The 22,392-nt window shown below is 39.8% G+C and overlaps 1 protein-coding gene across 1 annotated transcript in view; it reads left to right on the top strand.

The window, feature by feature from the left end:
* Nucleotides 1-22,392, top strand: part of EFL1 (elongation factor like GTPase 1) — a 137,703-nt gene that overhangs the window by 81,803 nt on the left and 33,508 nt on the right. Inside the window, exon 16 of the mRNA XM_047794488.1 lies at nt 19,849-19,980. Coding sequence (XP_047650444.1) covers nt 19,849-19,980 — 132 coding nt within the window. The remainder of the gene's footprint in view (nt 1-19,848; nt 19,981-22,392) is intronic.

The following is a 22,392-nucleotide window of genomic DNA, read 5'->3' as shown; positions in this document are numbered from 1 at the left end:
CCTCAGACTGTTCGCTCACAACAAACCTATTGTTGACCAGAAACTGAAGACTCTTTTCACACAGATGACAGCCTGAAAATGGACCTGTGTGGGCAATGCTTTTTTGACCTAAATGTTGTACGCGACTCTTAAATTTATACACGGAGCATAGAGGGAATTAGAAGTTTTTCGCAGGGGTTATGAAGACAGAGGTGTTGGGAAAGTTGGGATAGCTAGCTTTCAAATATTTAAAGGCTTGCATTATTCCAAGAGAGTAAAACTAGAGGCAGTGGTGTTATAACAAGGAATATAATTTGAATACCACACAAGAAAGCCAAGAAGAGCCTGCTGGGTAGAGGTAGTACCATATTCATTTGCCTTCCAGAGACTTGTCATTCCGTGGATGTTTGTAATGGTAAGTGAATTCATACACACACGTGAGAATTAAAATGTGTGCTTCTCCATCAGGAAAGTGGCTGCTGTAACCATCTCCTCTTAGGGATATTATGGAGGTGATTTCACATGGCAGGAGGCTGTTATAAAGCAAATAGGCTCTCAAGGTTCTTCCCCTTCCTGCAGCTCTCTTTGCATGATTAATTGTGATTTGTGTGTGTGTGTGTTGGAGAATAAATCTGATATGTATCAAGTAACTGATTTTTTTTTTCCCTTTCCATGTTCAAGAATAGTCACAAGGAAAGTGTATTTTAAATGATATTCAGAGGCTTTAAAAATTGTTTTCCTGGACTTGTATGCAAAATGCAGAAATACAAATTAACTTAGGTTTTATTTGTCGTCTGGGGATCATATTATCACAGTGAGTTAAATTCAGGTCCAAGTCATATATTGAGTTTTTATGGCGTGTGCTGTATATGTGTGGAAGGGAAACTTGCTGATGAATCATAGGACCCTAGATGTCCAGAGCTTAAGGGAACTTGAGTTAATATTTTATCCATTCCATATTCTTTGGGAAGGGCCTACTTTAATAATCTTCTGCTATTCTTGACAATTGATCAAGTTCACCCGTATACCATATTCTTTTTCATGGCAAAATAAATGTAATGATTGTATCACAAAAATTTTTTATTGTTATTTTTGTATCACAAGTATTTTAAAACTAGTTCCTTTCTAATGAATAATTAGTTGATTGTTATGGTGGGTTTCCTGTTTCGGACAGTGCCGTGCTGGCCATCATTGTATTTATGTTGTGGTGGCTCAGTTTTTCTCCAGTCTAATCACAGCTATTGTTTCATTTTAAGCAACATTTGACATGGATGAGGTTCACTCATTCATTCAGCAAATATCTATTGAGTGCCTACCAGATGCCAGGAATAGCTGTTTTGGTGATTATCTGAGTGGAGAGGCAGTAAGGGCGTAGCAGGATGGGGAGGAGATGATTTTAGAGAAGAGAACACAGCCTCCTGGTATTAATGAATACCTGAGATTCTAAGTGTTGCCAGTGGAGGGGTGAGAGCGGGGGTAAAAAAAAAAACACATGCTCTCTCCCTGTCACCCTACTTTATTTGCAAGGCACTTTCCTCTTGTATATTCTTGAAGGTTTCTGTTGATATTCATTGTAACCCAGTTACCTGGTATGAAGATATTTGTAGACAAGGCATGGATACTTACTTGCTCAGCCCTCTGCCCCTTATAAGGCTGATCCTGGGCATAGGCACTGGAGTCTTTGGGACTTAACTGCCACATCCTCTCCACCGTGGTACACTCTGTTTCTGTGTCCCAACCAGCTTTACGGGGGATAGGGTGACCCACTGCCTCTTTGTTCCTACCAGTTCTTCCTCCTTGCTCCGCCTTCGTTACCAGATTTAACATTTTCACTTTTCCTTCAGTGGAGGAAAGGCATGTGAATGAGATTCCAGTGATTTTGGAAAGGAGCAGAAATATCATAACTATTTATTGGTGCTGGAAAAATGTAATTCCTCTTTTCTGGAATACATTGAGAAGCATGGCATAGAGGAAAAAGCCCTGTCCTGGGAGTTAGGAAAACTGGCCCCTTTCCAGAACTGCCAGCGACTGTGATCGGGGATCAACCTTTCCTCACTGTGAAATGGATGAGCTTTAAGGACTCGCTAAAGTTTACATTTTATGTTTTCTGTCTTTAAATCAGGGACAGTGCTGTTTTACATGCTAGCTGTAAAAGTTGTGTGTAAAGCTTTAAAGAAATCCCTTGATGTTTACTAAAAACATAAACTTTTCTAAAGATGATTTTGGTTTCCAAATGATGATGGAGGCATTTTCCAATCTGCTCTGGCCTTGGATCTGGACACCTGCTGCTTCCACTACCTGAGTATATTCAGCAGTGTTGCTGCCCCTTCTCTTCTGCCACCTGAGCCAAAAACCATGAACCATTTTCTTAATGTAGAATAAACTCAAACATTTGAGTACCAAGAACCAGCTTCAGCATGGACTATGTTACCTTCTGGGGTCCAGATGTGGAGCATATCCAGATATTGGTAGAATGGGCCCTTACAGATGATTGAGATATCTCCTAGGTGGCATCATCTCCTAAGGAACAAGAAACCAGGCATGACATGGTAATCCAGTAAGTAGACTAAGCCTTACTTATGTTCCACAGGAGGAATGGCATGATACCTGTTACTTAATTTGCCTTTCAGCTCAGCCTTTTTGCTCCCATAACCAGACTTTTGGAAGGAAAGAATAAAGCCTGGAAGAGTTGACCTCTTTAAGAGCTTAGATCCCAAGCACTATCTACCCTCTAACAGGGTATAGTATATAGAAGAAGCATTTCCTCTACATCAGAAACCCTGGCAGAGTTTTGGCACCATAAGGTCACCAGTGCCTAAGATCTGTGGCAAGTGTGAGCTCATGAGCGCATGAGGAAGAACCCCTGGGATTCCCAGAGAAGATGATGGACAGAAAGATGGAGGCCCTGTATGAACCAGTGGGAACAGAGCCAGTGGGATTAGGTTATTGCTCATACAATTCCACTTTGTAGGTACAGAGTAGAAGTCTTGAGTAAATGATTTGCATTAGTCTGTTTGATGAAAGCTTCTTTATGGATGCTCTGTTAGCATTTCTACATTTTGTTATGGTGGAATTCTTTAGTTTGCAACAGGTTTCACTAGGGACAAAGTTTGTTAATAAATCAGGACACCTTTGGCTGTTTGAAAAAACATACCCAATGCCTGGGTAGAGTAAGGAGGGTCTCTCGACATAGCCTGTTTGTGGTTTTCCTATTTGGGGTCATTTAGAAATGATTATCTTACCTCACAGTGTTTCTGGAGTGTTTGTCAAAGAGACTCACATACACAAGGCCCCCATGGACCATATTAGGGAAATAATCAACTGGAAGTGACTTTCACGTTATTTTGCTGACCTATTTTTCACAGCACTCATTCTCATTTTTCTTAGAGCCAAAAGAACGTTTCCCATGATGTGAGCTGAGATTGTTTTTACTCTAATGGTGGTTAGATTTCAGCAGTGGTAGCTGGTAAGAATGGAACAAGACTCTTAGAAATTCTTGAGTAATGTGTTGGATGTTTTTTATACATAAATATAGTTTTAGAGAATTCTGTGATGTTTACTGGGGAATGTTTTGTTTTTCCCCACAATAAAAGAGATCAAGACCCAAAGAATAGTTTTCTAAACCATTAGAGTATCTTCCAATGGATATTTAAAAGGACCAACCTCCGAATGCACTGCAGAGTATCAGGAACTAGAGAGCAGTTGGAAGGATGCAGCTAGGAGGAGGCTGGCTGCACTTATTTGAATAAAGAAGTGATTTGCTCAAGGACTGACATGTTCAGAAGAATCTGTGTCAGGACATTGAAGTGAAAGATACTTTTCATTAGTCCTTGGATAACGTGGAAGGAAAAGATACAGGAGATAGACCATGTATGCTTACTCTTTTGCTGCCAGTTCTTTTACAAAGGCTATAAATGTTTTATCTTTACTAGGTGCAGCTAATGGCATCTCTAAAAGACTCAGAAGCACTTTAAATACCCATGTCATTTGTGCCAAATCACACTTTTAAGTAACTTTTATTGATGCATAATAGTCATGTAGAAAAGTATGCAAATCTGAAAGCACAGCTTGATAGATTTTTATAAACTGAACATATGTCAGTGTTACTAAAATCCAGATTGGGGAACAGAACACTACCAGCACGCCAGAAGCCAAGTGCCTTTCCAGTTACTGCCACCTGCACCCTCTGTCCCTAAGGGTAGTGACTCTCCTGGCTTCTGACATCATAGATTAATCTTACCTGCTTTTAAGCTTTGTGCAAAAGGAGTCATAGAGAATGTACCCGGGCTTCTTTCATTCATCGTTCTGGTTGTAAGATTCATCCATATCACTGCACATGGTTGTCATTTGTTCATTCTCCTTGTGTGGCCACTGCAGTTTATCTGCTCTTGTATTGCAAGGCATTCAGTTTATTTCTAATATTTGGCCATTATGACTATTATTGCTTTGAATATCCTTGTACATGCCTTTTGCTGAGACTCTGTACACACTTCGGTTGGAGGTGCTGTATTTTAGAGTAGGTTTTTGTCAAGCTTAGTTAGTGTACCAATTTATGCTTCCACCAGGAATACCTGAAAGTTTCGCTTGCTCTGTATCTTTGCCAACACTTCTTTTCGTTCTCATTTGAGCCATTCCGGTGTGTATGGAGTAGTAGTCAGTATTCCTGATGACTAGTGAAGTTAAACTTTGTTTTTTTAAAAAATAAATTTTATTGAAGTATATAGTTATTTACAATGTGATGTTAATTTCTGCTATACAACAGTATGACCCAGATATATATATTCTTTTTCATATTCTTTTCCATTTTGGTTTATCACAGGATTATTACGTATTAACTATTGACTTTTACTCATTTATGAATTGTTGTTATGTCTTTGTCTTTTTTTTTTAGATTCTCTGCCTTTTTTGTATTGATTTGTAGGCATTCTTTATATATTCTGCATAGAAGTCCCTTTCTGTGTATACTTATTGCAGATATTTTCTCCTACTCTGAGAGTTACCTTTCTGTTCTCTAATTGTGTCTTGATGAACAGCAGTTCATTTTAATATAGTCTAATATTTATCAGTTTTTTTATGATTAGTGCTTTTTGTGTCCCATTTAAGAAATCTGCTTAGTCCAAAGTCATGAAGAAGCCATATGTTATTCCTCCATAAGCTTTATACACACACACACACACACACACACATATACATACACACATATATACATACACACACACACATATATATACATATATAGAACTTATTATAAGATTTATACCTGTAATCTATCTGAAATGGTTTTTGTACATGTTGTGGAGTAGAAGTCAGATTGATTGTTTCTGCCAGTGTGGATGTGCCATTGACTTTATCTATTTATTTTTTCTTTTTAGGGCCACAGCTGCAGCATATGGAAGTTCCCAGGCTAGGGGTTGAACCAGAGCTACAGCTGCCGGCCTATGCCATAGCCACAAGACATATCAGATGAGCCACATCTGAAGCATACACCCATACAACGCCAGATCCTTAACCCACTGAGCAATGCCAGGGATTGAACCTGCATCCTCATGGATACTAGTCGGGTTCTTAACCTGCTGAGTCACAGTGGGAACTCCATGCCCTTGACTTTATTTATTTATTTATTTATTTTTCTTTGCTTTTTTCAGGGCTTCACCTGCAGCATATGGAAGTTCCCAGGCTAGGGGTCGAATCAGAGCTGCAACTGTCAGCCTATGCCATAGCCACAGCAACATGGGATCCAAGCCATGTCTGTGACCTATGCCACAGCACACAGCAATGCCAGATCCTTAACCCACTATCGAGGCCAGGGATGGGATCAAATTGCACCCTTATGGATACTAGTTGAGTTTGTAACCTGCTAAGCCACAGCAGGAACCCCTGCCATTGACTTTAAATTATTATTAAATCCTCACTGTATTACAGTGTCGCCTTTGCCATCTATCAGTTTATATAGTTTACATCCATTTGATTCTGTTAATGGCAGCTCTTTAAAAGCGCTTAAAAGTTCTTATAGCTTGTGTCTAATGACTTCATGGCAAAAGTTAAAATATTTTCTAATTTGAAAATGACCGTTTTTAATCTCCACACTAGCACTATTATAATTTTCATTTATAGTTTTATTTCTCTTTATTTTATTTATAATTCCTGTCTACATAGAATTTTATTTTTTGTTTTGTCTGTGCCTAGGTAATCTTTAAAATTCAGTTTATTAGTGGCTGTATGGTGTTTTATTGACAGGTATGGCATATTTAGTTAGGTAGTCCTGTACTGACAGGCATTTAAAGTGTTCTTAGATGGTGATGAAAACTGCTACCTTGTAGAAATTTATTATCTGTCATTTTTCGGTAGGGTATTAGATGAGAATGAACGTATCCACCTGGGGCCCCACTTTAACTATTTTCACTTCTTTTTTTTAACTGAGTCTAATCCAACTGTCTAATATAGACTCCATCGTGTTTTATAAAGGGTTGTTTCACAATACCAGTACTAATCAATTGTACTTTTGTAATGTTATAAAATTAAACCCATTACTACTATAATGTAAAACCTTGCTAATGTTTAAAGTGATATTAACATTAAAAATTTTAGCCTGTAGTGCTTATTCTTAGTTCATGGATCTGTGAAGTTATCAGCCCACAATAACAGAACTGCTTTGAAAGCTGCTTCTCACAAGGAGGTAATGCATGCACTGGAAAAAAATATTGGCTTGAATTATAAGAGCCTATATTTGCTTAAAATTTCACTAACATTCTAGTACTGTTTCTTTTTCCCCCTTAGGAATTATATTTCTTTGGTAGGTTCTAATATCATGTAAGTTGTGTCTATGACATGCCATAGTAGCTGTGCCATATAAAGTTGCAGACATATGGCAATAGTCACAAAAATCTCAAGCTCCAAGGTTCAGGCATTGGAATAGACTATCAGCAATAGTGGGACTGAGTTTTAAAAATGCTTTAGGAGCACTGAGAATGTTAAAATGAGAGAAAGTTTTGGGAACTTGGTCTTCTTCATCCATCTCCTCCGTGATGCTCAGCACAGACCTGTAAACCTAAGTGCCAGTAGATAATTGTTGAGATGGACTGAAAAAGCACAGGAATTACATGAAATACTCCTTCACTAACTGTTTTGAGCCCTCCTCTCAAGTAAATTACAATATATTAGATATAAGGTTTAATAGGACCCTCTAAAGTCCATCATTCCTGAATTGACTTTGAGGAAAATACTTACCATTGGAAAAGTGATCATGAGAAATGGTAAAGAACACGAGGGTGACATCAGGTGACACAGGCTCACATCTAATGCCAGGGTGGCCTGTGAGTGGACCTGGAGATTAGAGTTTCTCTGTAGAATTAACAGGGCCTTCAGTCGAAGGCTATCAGACTCCTCACTTTCAGGACCCTGATTAACCTCAAGAAACATTCCAGCTCCCTATCAGATAGGAATCCAGGACTCCCTTTGCGGACACCAGGCACCGGGGAAATCCAAGTTCATCAGTCTAGACGTACGAGCACAGTTCCAATTTCTAGGACCTAAATTGATTGATGCAAATGTAACACATTATAGCATAATCCCAGGGTTTATTGCTGTGTGATAATTCAAACAGTGCAAGCATTCAAAGCACAGGACAAAAAGGCAGTTTTTTTTTTTTTTTTTAACCTCAGGGTTACAAATTTTTTTTTTAAATAAAATAAAGTACGTGTAAATGTTACAACTTGACTATACTAGACGGATGGCAAAATCAAGTCACATACTTGTTGGCACCATGAGTGTGACAGATACAGCTGCGGTTTGATGCAGATGCATGGTGCTGATGATGCAGGTACCATGAGTGACTGTTGGTAAAATGGTGGATAGCTCATTTTCAGAACAAACTTCCTGAACATTCACTGTGTATTAAACTGGGCAAAATATACTTCATTATTAAAAGTGGCATTGAATTTAAGCTAAGTTCATTCTAAATAGGTTTGTCCACAAAGTTACTCAAAAGCCGAGCAGCTGGGGAAAATTCTCTGGATGGGACACTTCCACACATTCCAAGGCCCTGGTCCTTGGCCCTGCCCACTAATGCCAAAAATGTCCCCACTGTTTACCAGATCACCTTGATTTGTACCCCTGGAGTTGTACCATTGTTTGTGATATGTTACTGATACACTGTTGTGCATGCCACCCACACTGATTTGGAATATGTAAGTAGAAATCAAATTTGTGAGTTCCGTAGTCTGGGCATGTTTGGCCACATAGTTGTAACAACTTTTGTTCCCATCTCTAGTTTATAAGACCTACCTTTTCTTTTTCTTTTTTTTCATGTAAAAAGAAATTGGATATTTATTGAGTTTAAGAAAAGAGTGCTTTTTAATCAGGAACACACTTGTTTTGGGGTGTTTTTTTTTTTTTGTCATTTCCATTTTATTTTACCTTTTATTTTTTTTTTCTACTGTACAGCATGGTGACCCAGTCACTCATACAAGTATACATTCTTTTTTCTCACTTTATCATGCTCCATCATAAGTGACTAGATAGAGTCCCCAGTGCTACACAGCAGGATCTCATTGCTAATCCATTCCAAAGGCAATAGACTGCATCTATTAACACCAAGTTCCCCATCCACCCCACTCCCTCCCCTACCCCTTGGCAACCAAAAGTCTATTCTCCAACTCCATGATTTTCTTTTCTGTGGAAAGGTTCATCTGTGCTGTATATTAGATTCCAGATATGAGATGTCATATGGTATTTGTCTTTCTCTTTCTGGCTTACTTCACTCAGGATGAGAGTCTCTAGTTCCATCCATGTTGCTGCAAAGGACATTATTTTGTTCTTTTTATGGCTGAGTAATATTCCATTGTGTATATATACAACATCTTCCTAATCCAATCATCTGCCGATGGACATTCGGGTTGTTTCTATGTCTTGGAATTGTGCTGCAATGAACATGTGGGTGCATGTGTCTTTTTTAAGGAAAGTTTTGTCCAGATATATGCCCAAGAGTGGGGTTGCTGGGTCGTATGGTAGTTCTATGTATAGATTTCTAAGGTTTATTTTTGCTTTTATTTCTGTTGTTCTGGGAGACTGACCTGAGAAAACCTTTGTAAGGTTGATGTCAGAGAATGTTTTACCTGTGTTCTCTTCTAGGAGTTTGATGGTGTCTTGTCTTATATTTAAGTCTTTCAGCCATTTTGAGTTTATTTTTGTGTATGGGTTGAAGCTGTGTTTTAGTTTTATAGTTACATGCAGCTGTCCAATTTTGCTAGCACCACTTGCTGAAAAGACTGTCTTTTCTCCATTTTTATATTCTTGCCTCCTTTGTCAAAGATTAATTGACTATAGGTGTCTGGGTTTATTTCTGGGTTCTCTATTCTGTTCCATTGGTCTGTCTGTCTGTTTTGGTACCAGTACCACCCTGTCTTAATGACTGTGGCTTTGTAATAGGGCCTGAAGTCTGGGAGAATTATGCCTCCTGGTTGGTTTTTGTTACTCAGAATTGCTTTGGCTATTTTTTTTTTTAATATAATGATTTTTAATTTTTTTTTCATTGGAGCTGCTGGTTTATAGTGTTCTGTCAATTTTCTACTGTACAGCATGGTGACCCAGTTACACATAACACATATACATTCTTTTTTCTCACATTACCATGCTCCGTCATAAATGACTAGACATAGTTCCCGGTGCTACAACAGCAGGATCTCATTGCTCATCCATTCCAAAGGCAATAGTCTGTCTGCATCTGTAAGACCTACCTTTTCTATACCTATTTGCCAACACAGGGTTTCTTCAGACTTAGACCAGTTGTACTAGTGTGAAATAGTATCTTGTTTTAATTTACATTTACCTTATTATTGAGATTAAGATTTTTTTGTTTTTTGAATGTTTAGAGCTTCCTTTCCTTTTAGTGTCTTTTCTTGGAATTATTTATATTCTTTGCCTATCTTTTTCATTGATTCGTACTAGTTCTTTATATATTGTGTTTGCTAATACTTAGTCCCATGTAAACATGGAAAACATCTATTTTACAACTTACTTTGAGGTATTTTTGCTTTATAGATTTTATTTTACTTTTTAAAATTTTATTATAGTCAGTACAATGTTCTGTCACTTTCTGCTGTACCACAACTATCTATCTATCTATCTATCTATCTATCTACCTATCTATCTATCTACATTCTTTCTCTCACATTATCCTCCATCATATTCCATCACAAGTGGCTAGGTATAGTTCCTGTGCTATGCAGCAGATAGATTTTATAACATAGTAGGACTTACCATTCTTTAGTCTTATAACATTATCTTATGAGGTATGCTTTCAATTCCCTGTGAAATTTATTTTTCTAGGTGGTGTATTGTAGAGATGCTGTTATATTATTTTTTCCATTTCATTAGCTAATTGTTTCCATACCATTTACTGAATAGCCCCTCCTTTCTGCCACTGTTGCCCCTTTGTCATTTCCACTTTGCACATAGATGTTTCTGGGCTCTTCATTTATTTATTTATTTATCAGACAAACCCCCATTAGCACCCTATGTGTACAGGTGTTTTTCTTAGATTGTGTTAATTTCTCAAGAAAGAAATTTTGGTAGTTCCTGTCGTGGCTCAGTGGTTAACAAACCTGACTAGCATCCATGAGGACGTAGATTCAATCCCTGGCCTCCCTCAGCAGGTTAAGGATCCGGCGTTGCCGTGAGCTGTGGTGAAGGTCGCAGACAAGGCTCAGATCCCACGTTGCTGTGGCTGTGGCATAGGCCGGCGGCTGCGGCTCCGATTCGACCCCTAGCCTGGAAACTTCCATATGCTGCAGGTGCGGCCCTAGAAAGCAAAAGAATTTTAAAATTTTTTAAAAAAGAAATTTTGAACTGACACTGCTATTTTTTCTTTGATCTACATTTAACAAAAATAGATCACAGTTTGAAATCAGCCCTCTCTAGTTTCACTATTCATTCACTTTTTCCTTAGTTTTCTTCCTTTGATCATTTCAACTATGATCTTTTGTGTACTTGTGATGAAGTTGTCATTTCATCCAGGAGTGACTCTGCTTCCTGTTTTTAATTAGAAATATTTTGAATTTGGAGTTCCCATCATGGCGCAGTGGTTAATGAATCCGAATCCAACTAGGAACCATGAGGTTGCAGGTTCAATCCCTGGCCTTGATCAGTGGGTTAAGGATCCAGCGTTGCCTTGAGCTGTGGTGTAGGTCGAAGACGTGGCTCAGATCCCGCGTTGCTGTGGCTCTGGTGTAGGCCAGTGGCTACAGCTCTGATTAGACCCCTAGCCTGGGAACCTCCATATGCCATGGGAAACGGCCCTAGAAAAGACAAAAAAAAAAAAAAGAAAAAAGAAAAGAAATATTTTGAATTTAAAGGTGGAGGAAATCTGGTGAAAGTTTCCTGGTTATGTAAAGCCATATCTCTTTTTGTTTTAATCTTAAATTGCTAGCATTATTTTAAACTATAAAAGCATTTTATTCTTTTGTGCTAAACATTGTGCATTTCCTCCATTTCATTGGAATCATTTGAATTGGAATTACTTCTTTGAAGGAACATCACTTAAAATTATGTGTTACTATGCAAAGTACAAATTTAGGTTAGTGGGACAGGATTCAAAGCTTATAAATGGATCTGGTTATGAATCTGCACCTATAGAGAAGTTATTATAACCTTCTTTAACTAGTAACTGGTTAACAGTGTATATAAAAAACTAGATATATACTTTATACCATACACCAAAAGCCCTTAATTGATTCATGAAACTACTAAGAAGACAACTACTGTTATTATTAGGACCTTATAAACCACCACTGCCACCACCTCCATTTATTGAATGCTTACCCTGTGCCAGGGACTCTAACTCTCTATATAATTATCTTATTTAAGGTGCACAGTAACCCTGTGAAAGTATCATGTGTTAGGTATATATGGAAACTAAAACTCTGGAGAGATTAGGCACCTGGCATAGGGTTAAAGTTTTAATTAAATTCAGGTCCCTCTGATTCCACATCAAACATAACAAGAATGTCTATTGACTAAGGAAAAAAAATGAATGGCAGTTGCAGGATCTCAGAGGAGGGGAAATGAATGAGATGGCAGTGTCCGTTCAGTCCTGCTATCTCCTCCGTGCTGCAGCTATAGGTAATGACCTTGGGCTCTCACTGGAGCCTCTAGTGGTGCCATTTCCCCACCTCAACGCTCTGTTCCCACAGCATCCATAGAGTTGTCTCAACTACTCCTGGATGTCAGCTTCTCTCGGAAGTCTATAACCTCTCAGTTTCTCTATCCACGTAAACAAATCTTCTCCTTTGCCCATTAGGACACTTCTCACATTATATTGTAATTGCCTATTTATCTGCCTTTGTCCCCCTCCAGATTTTCAGCTCTGAGGACAAGAACTGTGTTCAGGTTCACTTGTTCATTTGAAGAAACTTTATGCCCTTAAAACAAATTCTTGAAAAGCTAACAAAAAATTGAATAATCAGTTATTTGAAAGCATAACTTTTTAAGCTCTGATGTTTAGACACCAAAGAGAAAAGCCTCAAAAAAGTAGTAGAGAAAAAAAAATAGAAGCAAAATAAAAAGGGAAAGTGTAATCTGGAGAAGAAGTATAATAAGCATTAAAATTTTTACTACATAAAGAACTAATACAAATGGTAAGGAAAACAGTTAGCCTGTAAGAAGAAGAGAGAAATGCTCTAAGTAATCATCTGCTTAGATTTCCAAGTCAGAAATCTGGGTTTTGTCCTTGTTTCCTCCTTGTCCCTTCCTTCTAGCCTCTAAGTAACCACCAAGACTTAATGGCTTACCTCACCTCTCTCTCTAATTCATCGACACCTCAGCATATCCACAGCCTTCAGAGTAAAGGCTACACTTGGCATGCTGTTCACATTGCTTGATAATCTCTTTCCTCTAGCCTCCTTTTTCCCCAGCCCCTCTATGTACTCTGTGTCCCAGGTATTCCGAGCTCCTTTGGGTTCCCACAACACCCTAACTCTTTGTGTGTGTTGTGTCCCTGGTCTGGCATTCCCTTCTCCACCTTTACACGATTCATTCTTCTCAGTCCTTCACAGCTGCTTCTGTTCTAATAGAAAACACTGTTTTCAAACATCTTCATTAATTATGTACTTCGATCTTTCTCCTAGGCTTGCCTCAGTACATCCTTTCTCATGGTATAACACAGCAAGAGACCACCAGGAGACGGGTTTTGGGAGAGGGGGGATTGTTTGTTTTTACTGACTGCCCTTTTATTCACTTTGAGATACAGTATTAGACAATTACTTTTCTTCACTTTGAAATAATAATATCTGCTCTGCCTCCAGGCCAAGATGAAATTTCTTGCCCTATTTTAATTGTAGACCCTTCCAAATTTGTAATTCCCTTGGTGACAGCCAGCTCCACCGAGTCAGCCTACTTCCCAGTAATGTGGTCTGGCATAAATGGAAGTGGTCTTGGGCCATAAATTGAGACTCCATAGTGACACCTGGTTCAGGACCCCGAGGGCCAAGTTTACACTTGTTCTCGCATGTAGACAAAGATAGCAAGCCTAGACATCTCTTTAAAAAAAGAAAGAAGAAAGTTTTGATTCTTAAGGTGTTACTTTTTCCATTTACTGTAGTCTCACTTCTGAGAAAAGGGCCCCAGATCTTGATGTAACTTGCTCAAGAACTATTATTAGCTTGTTATGAGCTCCATCTGTCTATACAAGAGGAAGAAGAAGAAAAAAATCTGATGGTGATGTCATTGTAGCAAGATTTTCCCCTAGGGGCTCTGTAACACCAAAAAGCTAAAGGGCAGTTGATTTAAGGAACTTTTTTTATAGCATAATGGACAGACTTGACCAGTCCTCTGAAAACCTTAGCAATACGGGTCTGCTTTGGAGATGCCAGACAAGCAGGCTTGGAAAAGGCCCATTTAATATTTTTTGTACCTGCCTGCCTCCATACCTCCATGGCAAGACTTGTAAAGTGCATGGATCTCCTGATACCCTTTGTAGTTGACTCAGAATCTGGCAGAATCTGGGTTTCCATGAAAGGTACAGAATAAGGGCATAAAATTCGAGGCAGAAGATATGGGCTTCTGTAGGGTTCAAAGACAGAAGGACCTAGAGCTGAAGGTAGTCTTCTGAAACCAAGAGTTTTCTAGGTTCTCCACCAACCACCCTGGAAACTCCCCACCAACCACCCTGGAAACCTATAGTGAAAAAAAAAAAAAAAAAGTTTTTTTTTTAATACTCTTCTGAATCCTCATGTCTTATAAAGTAATGTTTATTGCTCTTATAGGTCTGAGGCTCCGTAGACATCCATGATATATAACTTGCATTTACTGTGAAGATTTAAAGGAATCCATTATCTCAGGCTTATTAAACAGTTTAAGAGGAGCAGGTTGATGGTTCTGGGTGTAGTTATGTTAAAGTCGGCTTGAAATAAAACTTCGGAGATTAGGAGACCGTGTTCTAGCTAGAGCATTAACATGTTTTCCCACAAAGTTTTTTTTTTCTTTCCAATTCCAATAATATTTTTATACCAGCAATGAAAGAGCACTTTACGAATGCAGACTTTCCTGAAGATAGTAATGCTCTTCTTTGTCCAGACAGCCTACAGGCTTGTCCCAGGAAGCAGTGTTAGAATTCAGTAAGGATTCCACCATCTTCCTGCTGCCAGTGTGACCTCATCCTAGATTGATTTCACCTGCTCAGCAGGGGCTTATTAAAGAAAAAAAAGTTGTTGACAGAAGGCCAGTCCATCTCTCGGGCCCTACATAGTGTTTTCCGTCTCATAAAAGCTGTACTCCTTCATGTTGCTTGTTTCTGGAATTTTTAATTTCTAGATTTTTTATGCAATCTTAAAGACTGCTTTCCATTTACAGTTATTGCAAAATATTGGCTGTATTCCAATCTTGTACAGTACACCCTCGAATCTATCTTAAACCCAGTCATTTTGTACCTTCCACTCCCCACCCTTTCCTTGCCTCTCCTCACTGGTAACCACTAGTCTGTTCTCTATATCTGAGTCTGCTTCTTTTTTGTTATTCACTCATTTGTTTTATTTTTTAGATTCCGCATATGATATTGTACAGTATTTGTCTGTTTTTTTTGTTTGTTTGGTTTTTTAGGGCTGCAACCACGGCGTATGGAAGTTCCCAGGCTAGGGGTCGAATCAGAGCTGCAGCTGCTGGCCTATGCCAGAGCCACAGCAACGTGGGATCCGAGCCGCGTCTGCAACCTACACCACAGCTCACCACAATAACGCCGGATCCTTAACCCACTGAGTGAAGCCAGGGATCAAACATGCATCCTCATGGATGCTAGTCAGGTTCACTAACCTCTGAGCCGTGACGGGAACTCCTGTTTTTGTCCGAAATATTTCACCTGGTATAATGCCTTCCAAGTCCATACAGTTTGCTGCAAATGGCAAAATTTTATTCTTTTTTATGGCTGAGCAGTATTCATATTCATATATATATATATACACACATTTACATACACATCTTCTTTATCCATCCATCTGTTGATGAACACTTAAGTTACTTCCATGTCTTGGCAATTATAAATAATGCTGCTATGCACTATTCACAATAGCCAAGGCATGGAAACAACCTAAAGGTCCATCAATAGATGAATGGATTAAGAAGATGTGGTATATATAGTCAATACTACTCAGCCATAAAAAAGAACAAAATAATGCCATTTGCAACAACATGGGTGGAACTAGAGACTCTTGTGCTAAGTGAAATAAGTCAGAAAAAGACAAATACCATATGATATAACATATCTGGACTCTAATATATGGCACAAATGAACCTTTCTACAGAAAAGAAACTCAGGGACTTGGAGAATAGACTTGTGGTTGCCAAGGGGGTCGGAGGGAATGGGATGGACTGGGAATCGGGGGTTAATAGATGCAAACTTGCATTTAGAATGACTAAGAAGTGAGATCTTGCTGTATAGCACTGGGAACTATATCTAGTCACTTATGATGGGGCGTGATGAAGAATAATGTGAGAAAAAGAATGTATATATGTATGTGTGACTGGGTCACTTTGCTGTACAGTAGAAAATTGACAGAACACTGTAAACTGGCTATGATGGAAAAAATAAAAATCATTTTAAAAAATAATGCTGCTATGAATTGGGGTGTATGTATCTTTTCAAATTAGTGTTTTTATGTGTTTTTGGTTATATACCTAAGAGGGGAATTGCTGGGTCATATCATTTGCATATGCTTATGATATATGACTGATAAGGGCTTAATTATCCAATATATATAAACTGCTCATACAATTCAACATCAAAAAAACCAAACAACCCAATTAAAAAATGAGCAAAGTTGTTCCTGCTGTGGCACAGTGGGCTGGTGATCGGCTTCTCTGTGTGGAGACGCTGGTTCAGTCCTGGGCTTGGCACAGTGTGTTAAGGATTGCTGCAGCTATGGTGTAAGTCACAGCTCCTGCTTCAGGTTCGATCTCTGGCTCAGGGACTTCCATATGCCGCAGATGTGGCCAAAAAGGGAGAAAAAATAAATGAGCAGAAGGACGGAATGGACATCTTTCCAAAAAGGAACTACAGATGGCCTAGGTGTTCAATATCGCTAATCATCAGGGAAATGCAAACTAAACCACAGTTAGCTATCACCTCTCACCTGTCAGAGTAGCTACCATCAAAAGGACACAGATAAATGTTGGTGAGGATACAGAGAAAAGTGAACCCTCATTCACTGTTGGTGGGAATGTAAATTGGTGCTGCCACTGCTGGAAAAACAGTATGAACGTTCCTTAAAAAACTAAAAATGGAAAACTTCTTAAAAGGAAACATTAGCAAGAGCTTGGAAATAATTTTGGCCTGACAAGTGTTTGCAAAATGCTGATTTTTTTTTTTTTATTAAGAAGGATTTGAATGGTATGGGAAACTTCTGGTAATGGCCTGAGTACCCAGTGGAAGAGCTCAGTGTTTACTCACATGTCACCCCTGTCTGTGAGTCAGAGTTCGCTCACTCAAAATACCTGATATTCTTTGTTCTATAGAGAAGAATTGAGACCAGAGAGGACTTGGATCCTTCATCTTCAGTCAGACAAAAGTTGCTGGTGTTTGTATAAAAACAAGCTAGAACTCTTGGTGTTTAATAAATTCCTTTTGCTCCATATTCTTCAGTCTATTTTTTCTCTCATTTAATCACATGCCTTTATTTATACACATACACACACACACACACACACACACACACACACGTACATACATGGGGAAAATAATCTCACCCTTTTTAATTCTTGAAACAAATTCATGCGATGCTAATTTTGGATTTTTTTTTTTTTTAACCTATCACTTCCATCCCAGAAATTCTAAAATGATTCCCTGAAGGGAACATGTTCTTCAACCCCAACCTCAGTTGAGAAATGCTTTAGCAGGTGTACTTTATGTGAAGGAATTATTCCTCCTTAACTGTTACAGTTGTGATTTAAACAACTGAAGTGAAAATCACGATTTAAATAGGATAAAATGACACAAATGCATATGGACATTATAGCAACTTAAGTTGTGTGTTCCAATAGACGTGGGAATGAAAAATGAAACAGTACATCAAATGAAGGTAGTGACTGGGTTAGAAGGGTGTGGTTATAGGTATACTGCGTTTTTTGTTTTGTTTTTAGAATTTACTTCATGGCATTGTTTTTAAAACAAAGTTTGTTTTAAAGTGTATTTAGCGTAAATACCAAGTTGCACACTTAATATATTTATTATTTGATAGTACATCAAAAAATCCTCAAGATAATTTTTAAATGATTTTATTGTGATGCAGCCAAATAACAGTTCCTTTCCTAGGTTTATTTACTTATTTATTTGGCTTTTTAGGTCTGCACTTGTGGCATATGGAAGTTCCTAGGCTAGGGATTGAACCCGAAACCTCATGGTTCCAGTCGAATTCGTTAACCACTGAGCCATGACAGAAACTCCTGATTTTTTAATATAATTTAAAAATCTAGGGAGTTCCCGTTGACGCAGCAGAAACGAATTTGACTAGGAACCATGTTCAATCCCTGGCCTTATTCAGTGGGTCAAATATCCGGTGTTGCCATGAGCTGTGGTGTAGGTCGCAGATGAGGCTCGGATCCTGCGTTGCTGTGGCTGTGGTGGGGGGCTACAGCTGTAGCTCTGATCTGACCCCTAGTCTGGGAACCTCCACATGCTGCAAGTTCACCCCTAAAAAAAAAAAAAAAATCAATAAAATCAGTTAAAATAGTGGCATAGTACAGGTAATGAGTTTTTTACTATTTTTTGAAGCATAGTTTTTCCATAAAACCTTAATCTTGACTAGGAGTGCTGTAGTATTGACTTTTTTCTTTTCTTTTTTGGGGGTGATTACAATCCTGTTCACAAACCTGGGCATATCTAAGTAGCAGGAATAGATTTGGAGATTTGAACAGCAAATGGTAAACCAGAAGTTTCAAGGGAGGGTGTTCAAAATATACTGGCCATCTGCAGCCTGCATGACAGGTGATAGAGAGGAGAAACCAGCATTTTATCTTTTCATTGAAACCATGTGCTGGGTGTGCAGGAAGGAAATGCATGCTAGTCAGAGGTCAGACGCAGGATAGATGAAGTTTGAAAGGGAATATTTGCCGTGGGGTTTTCCTAAGCCCTAGGCCTCGTGGGAGACGTTATTTCTAGCTGACTTGGCAGAGACCTGGAGAGACCCAGACCTGTGACATCATGGTACTTGGGGACGTTCACAAGAAGCTGTGGCCAGGTGTGGCTCTCTCTGTGTGCTGGGCCAAGAAGGACAACAGTCAGAAATTGAGACCTTAACCAAATAAATAAACAGGAGGCACAGGGAAACTTTAGCGCCTTGAAACTTTAGTCTAAAGAGGATTCCCTGTCCAGGAAAGGTCTAGAAATCAGCTAATGATGTTTAGTGTGAGGCAGAAAAGGATTAAAAGGATGTGACAGATGCCTTTGAGAACCACAGGGTAGTAGGTGAAAACTAGAAGTAAGTTTTTTTCCTGTGGACCTTTGGGAAAACTGAACTACACGGTGTGCAGAGATCAGAGGAGAAAGGTTTTCCGCACAATGTAAGGACGGTGTTCTTGCAATTGGAGCCATCCTTTCACGTGGCAGGGTGGTGATTTCTGGATGCACTCAGGTGGGGGGGGTGGCTTCCAATTCTGTGGTCAGACTCAAGAAACCTCTAAACCTCCGTCCAAGTCTGCATGTCAGAAACCTCTGCTTCAGTTCCCCTCCCGGAGCCTGCATGCTCCACCCTGTGTCCTGTAGTGTTACACCCACTTGTCAGGTGGAGGCAGCAAAGTTGTTTCCTTTTCATAACTGTCTCTAGGTTCAAGATGCAAAAAGCGAATGCTGATTAAATATCCCTGCCCCTTTCTCCTGTCACCTTCCCCTAAAACACATCATGCCCTCCCCCCATTTTTTTTTTTTCTTTTTAGGGCCACACCCACAACATATGACGTTTCCAGGCTAGGGGGTCAAATCTGAGCTGCAGCTGCCAGCCACAGCCACAGCCACAGCCACACAGGATCTGAGCCATGTCTGCGACCTACACCACAGCTCATGGCAACGCTGGATCCTTAACCCACTGAGTGAGGCCAGGGATCAAACCCGCATCCTCATGGATGCCAGTCAGGTTCATTAACCGCTGAGCCACGACAGGAACTCCAAATTAATATATTTTTAGAACTAAGAGTTACAATTAGAAGTAGTTGGTATTTTCAGACATGCGTATCTAGACATGATCATTTCTGTGCTCAAAGTAGGTATGTTTTAGCCCAATGTGTTAAGCAGTTTTCCTCTGTGGCATATATACTGGACTGGTATTATTTTTCTAATGTAAATTCAGAATTTGTCATCGTTTATTGACTTCATGGGTCTTTTCCTCCCTACAGGTATAGGAGGCCTTCAAGACTTTGTGCTAAAATCAGCAACACTGTGTACCTTGCCATCCTGCCCGCCATTCATACCCCTCAACTTTGAAGCCACCCCTATTGTGAGGGTTGCCGTTGAACCAAAACACCCAAGTAAGATGACCTTGTTTTTAAAAGCATAGGATGGTCCTTATATTTTTTAAATGTGTACGTTTAATGCTCGGTTCCTCATGATTCGTTTCAGCAGTATGCTGCGAATTTTCATGGACGTGTGTAATAGGAGTAGCATGCCCAGCCAGGAGGCCATACAGACCATTGTCATGTCAAGGGGAGTCTAACATCTGTCTTAGGAACCTGGGGGTATTTAGACACTTTTGCCTTCCAGGGAGCCTGTATTCTTCTTTATGGCAGAAACAGAATCACCTCTGCATCCCCCAGCATAGGGTGGCATCTCAGAAAGCTCATGTTTTATGTGACTGGTTCTCAGAATCTTATCTTAAGCTTCTTGGTTCAAAATTCATATGTACCTCTTCCCTCTAGGTTTGCTAGATTACCTGGACACTTGAGTATTTCTTGTCTGTTTAGAAAGTACTTCGTGCCCCTTTCTGCCTGGCTGTGTGACGCCCACATATGCCGGTCCCTGTAATAACTAATACTTAGTCTTTGGATTATACCGTTTGCCTGGCCAATCCTCAGTGACTCTTGTATATTACATCCCGTGGCTGTCACTCGCCCCCTATTCCCTGTGACTTTGCTGTCCCATTGCTTAGTGGTAGGCAGGGGAGAATCTCCGGTCTGCTTTAAGGGAACCAGAGAACAAGTGTGTAAAAGGACAATTTTCTGTTGGGGTATGTGGTGGCCTCACTGCCCCTGCATCTATATATCCCTCCTCTCCCAGACCTGGGGCCTTCTGGAAGCTTGTCTCCGCCTCAGTTTGTAAGACATAACCTAACCACTGAGGAGCCCTGGGGCCCTGGGGCAGATACATCTCTGATCTTTGGGCTCAGTCTTGGTAAATAGCTGTCTGCCCCAGGCCTCAGAGACAGGCATGCTTTCTGGGCAGTCATCGCAGACTGATGGAGCCCTGGTTGCTGCATGGATTTGCCCCATTCTGTGCAATGCCTGCTTCCTTTTTGTGGGCTTGTCCAGATCTTGGCCCATCATGGTTTGTCCTTCTTTTTGGGGGGGGGCTTTTTAAGGCCGCACCTGCAGCATATGCAGGGGTTGAATCGGAGATATAGCTGCCAGCCTAATGCCACAGCCACAGGAATGCCAGATCTGAGCCGCATCTGCCACCAGCACCACAGCTCACAGCAACACAGGATCCTTACTTAACCCACTGATCGAACCCTCTCCTCATGGATGCTAGTTGGGTTCACTAACTGCTGAGCCACAACGGGAACTCCTCATGGTTTGTTCTTTTATTCTGCTTGCTAACTGCCTCCAACCCTAATATAAGAAAGCTCAGTTTTATTTAAGTTGTAACATTTGAGTCCAGCAACCATGGTTTATTGTTAAGTGTTTCCAGTATTTATTTATATCTTATTTTTATTTGATTTTTCTCTATTCCATTTGGATCTTAAATTTTTAAAATAGGAATTAAAGAAATTTAAACTATAATGTTTTAATAGAAATGTGGAATTGTTTTGGAGTCTGTTTAACAGTTGCGTGTTTCTCTGTGCTGTTACCCAAGCTGCATGAACGCCCAGTCCTCGGGCAGCGGGACGGCTTCTGTACAGCTTTGGTAGATGGGGTGAGGGATCCTAGCCCCTAGCTGACTTCCTGTCCCATAGCAAACTCTCAGTAAGATTAATTTCCTTTTCAAAACACAGGTAACCTAATAAATAGAATTACCTAAGATTATCCATTTGGGTGCCAAAGTTTATGCCCTCATATATTTTATTAGATTTTTTTTCTCAACTTTGTAAAACCTAAAATGATAGAAGGGGCACCCAGTTTTCTTCATGGTTTTGAAAGGAGTGTTGCTACTTTGTTTTTGCTAGATTGCCGTGCATGTTCTTCCATGCATATTCTTTTTTTTTTTTTTTAATTGTCTTTTTAGGGCCGCACTTGTGGCATATACAGGTTCCTAGCCGCTGGCCTACACCTCAGCTCACGGCAACGCCAGGTCCCCAACCCACCAAGCGAGGCCAGGGATCGAACTCACATCCTCATGGATCCTAGCCGGGTTCGTTAACTGCTGAGCCACGACGGGAACCTCCACCCTGAATATTCTTGGTTGTGTTATTGAAGTACCTCATTCCATGCTTCCATGTCTTAATTTTATTCTCATTGTTCTGTCTCCTTGGTGTCATGACATTGTCAACATCTTGTCTTACATTTAGAATGTCTGGAGATACTTCTCGTCATGCTGGCCTCCGTCCTCTGAGCCCTCAGAGGATGTTTATTGTCCATTTACTCTTTGCCATAGTTTCTTATGCCCATCCTTACCTGGGGGCAGTAGCTCCTCTCTCTGAGGACCACATGCCTAGAGACTGTTGGGATGTCACCCCCTATACCTCAACCTATACTTCCCTGAGAGGCACTGGGCTGATGCGGGACTTC

The sequence above is a fragment of the Phacochoerus africanus genome, chromosome 9 (genome assembly GCF_016906955.1).
Source record: "Phacochoerus africanus isolate WHEZ1 chromosome 9, ROS_Pafr_v1, whole genome shotgun sequence".
Lineage (NCBI taxonomy): Eukaryota > Metazoa > Chordata > Mammalia > Artiodactyla > Suidae > Phacochoerus > Phacochoerus africanus.
Note: the sequence above shows the minus strand (reverse complement) of the source record. Positions and strands in the feature narration are given on the sequence as shown.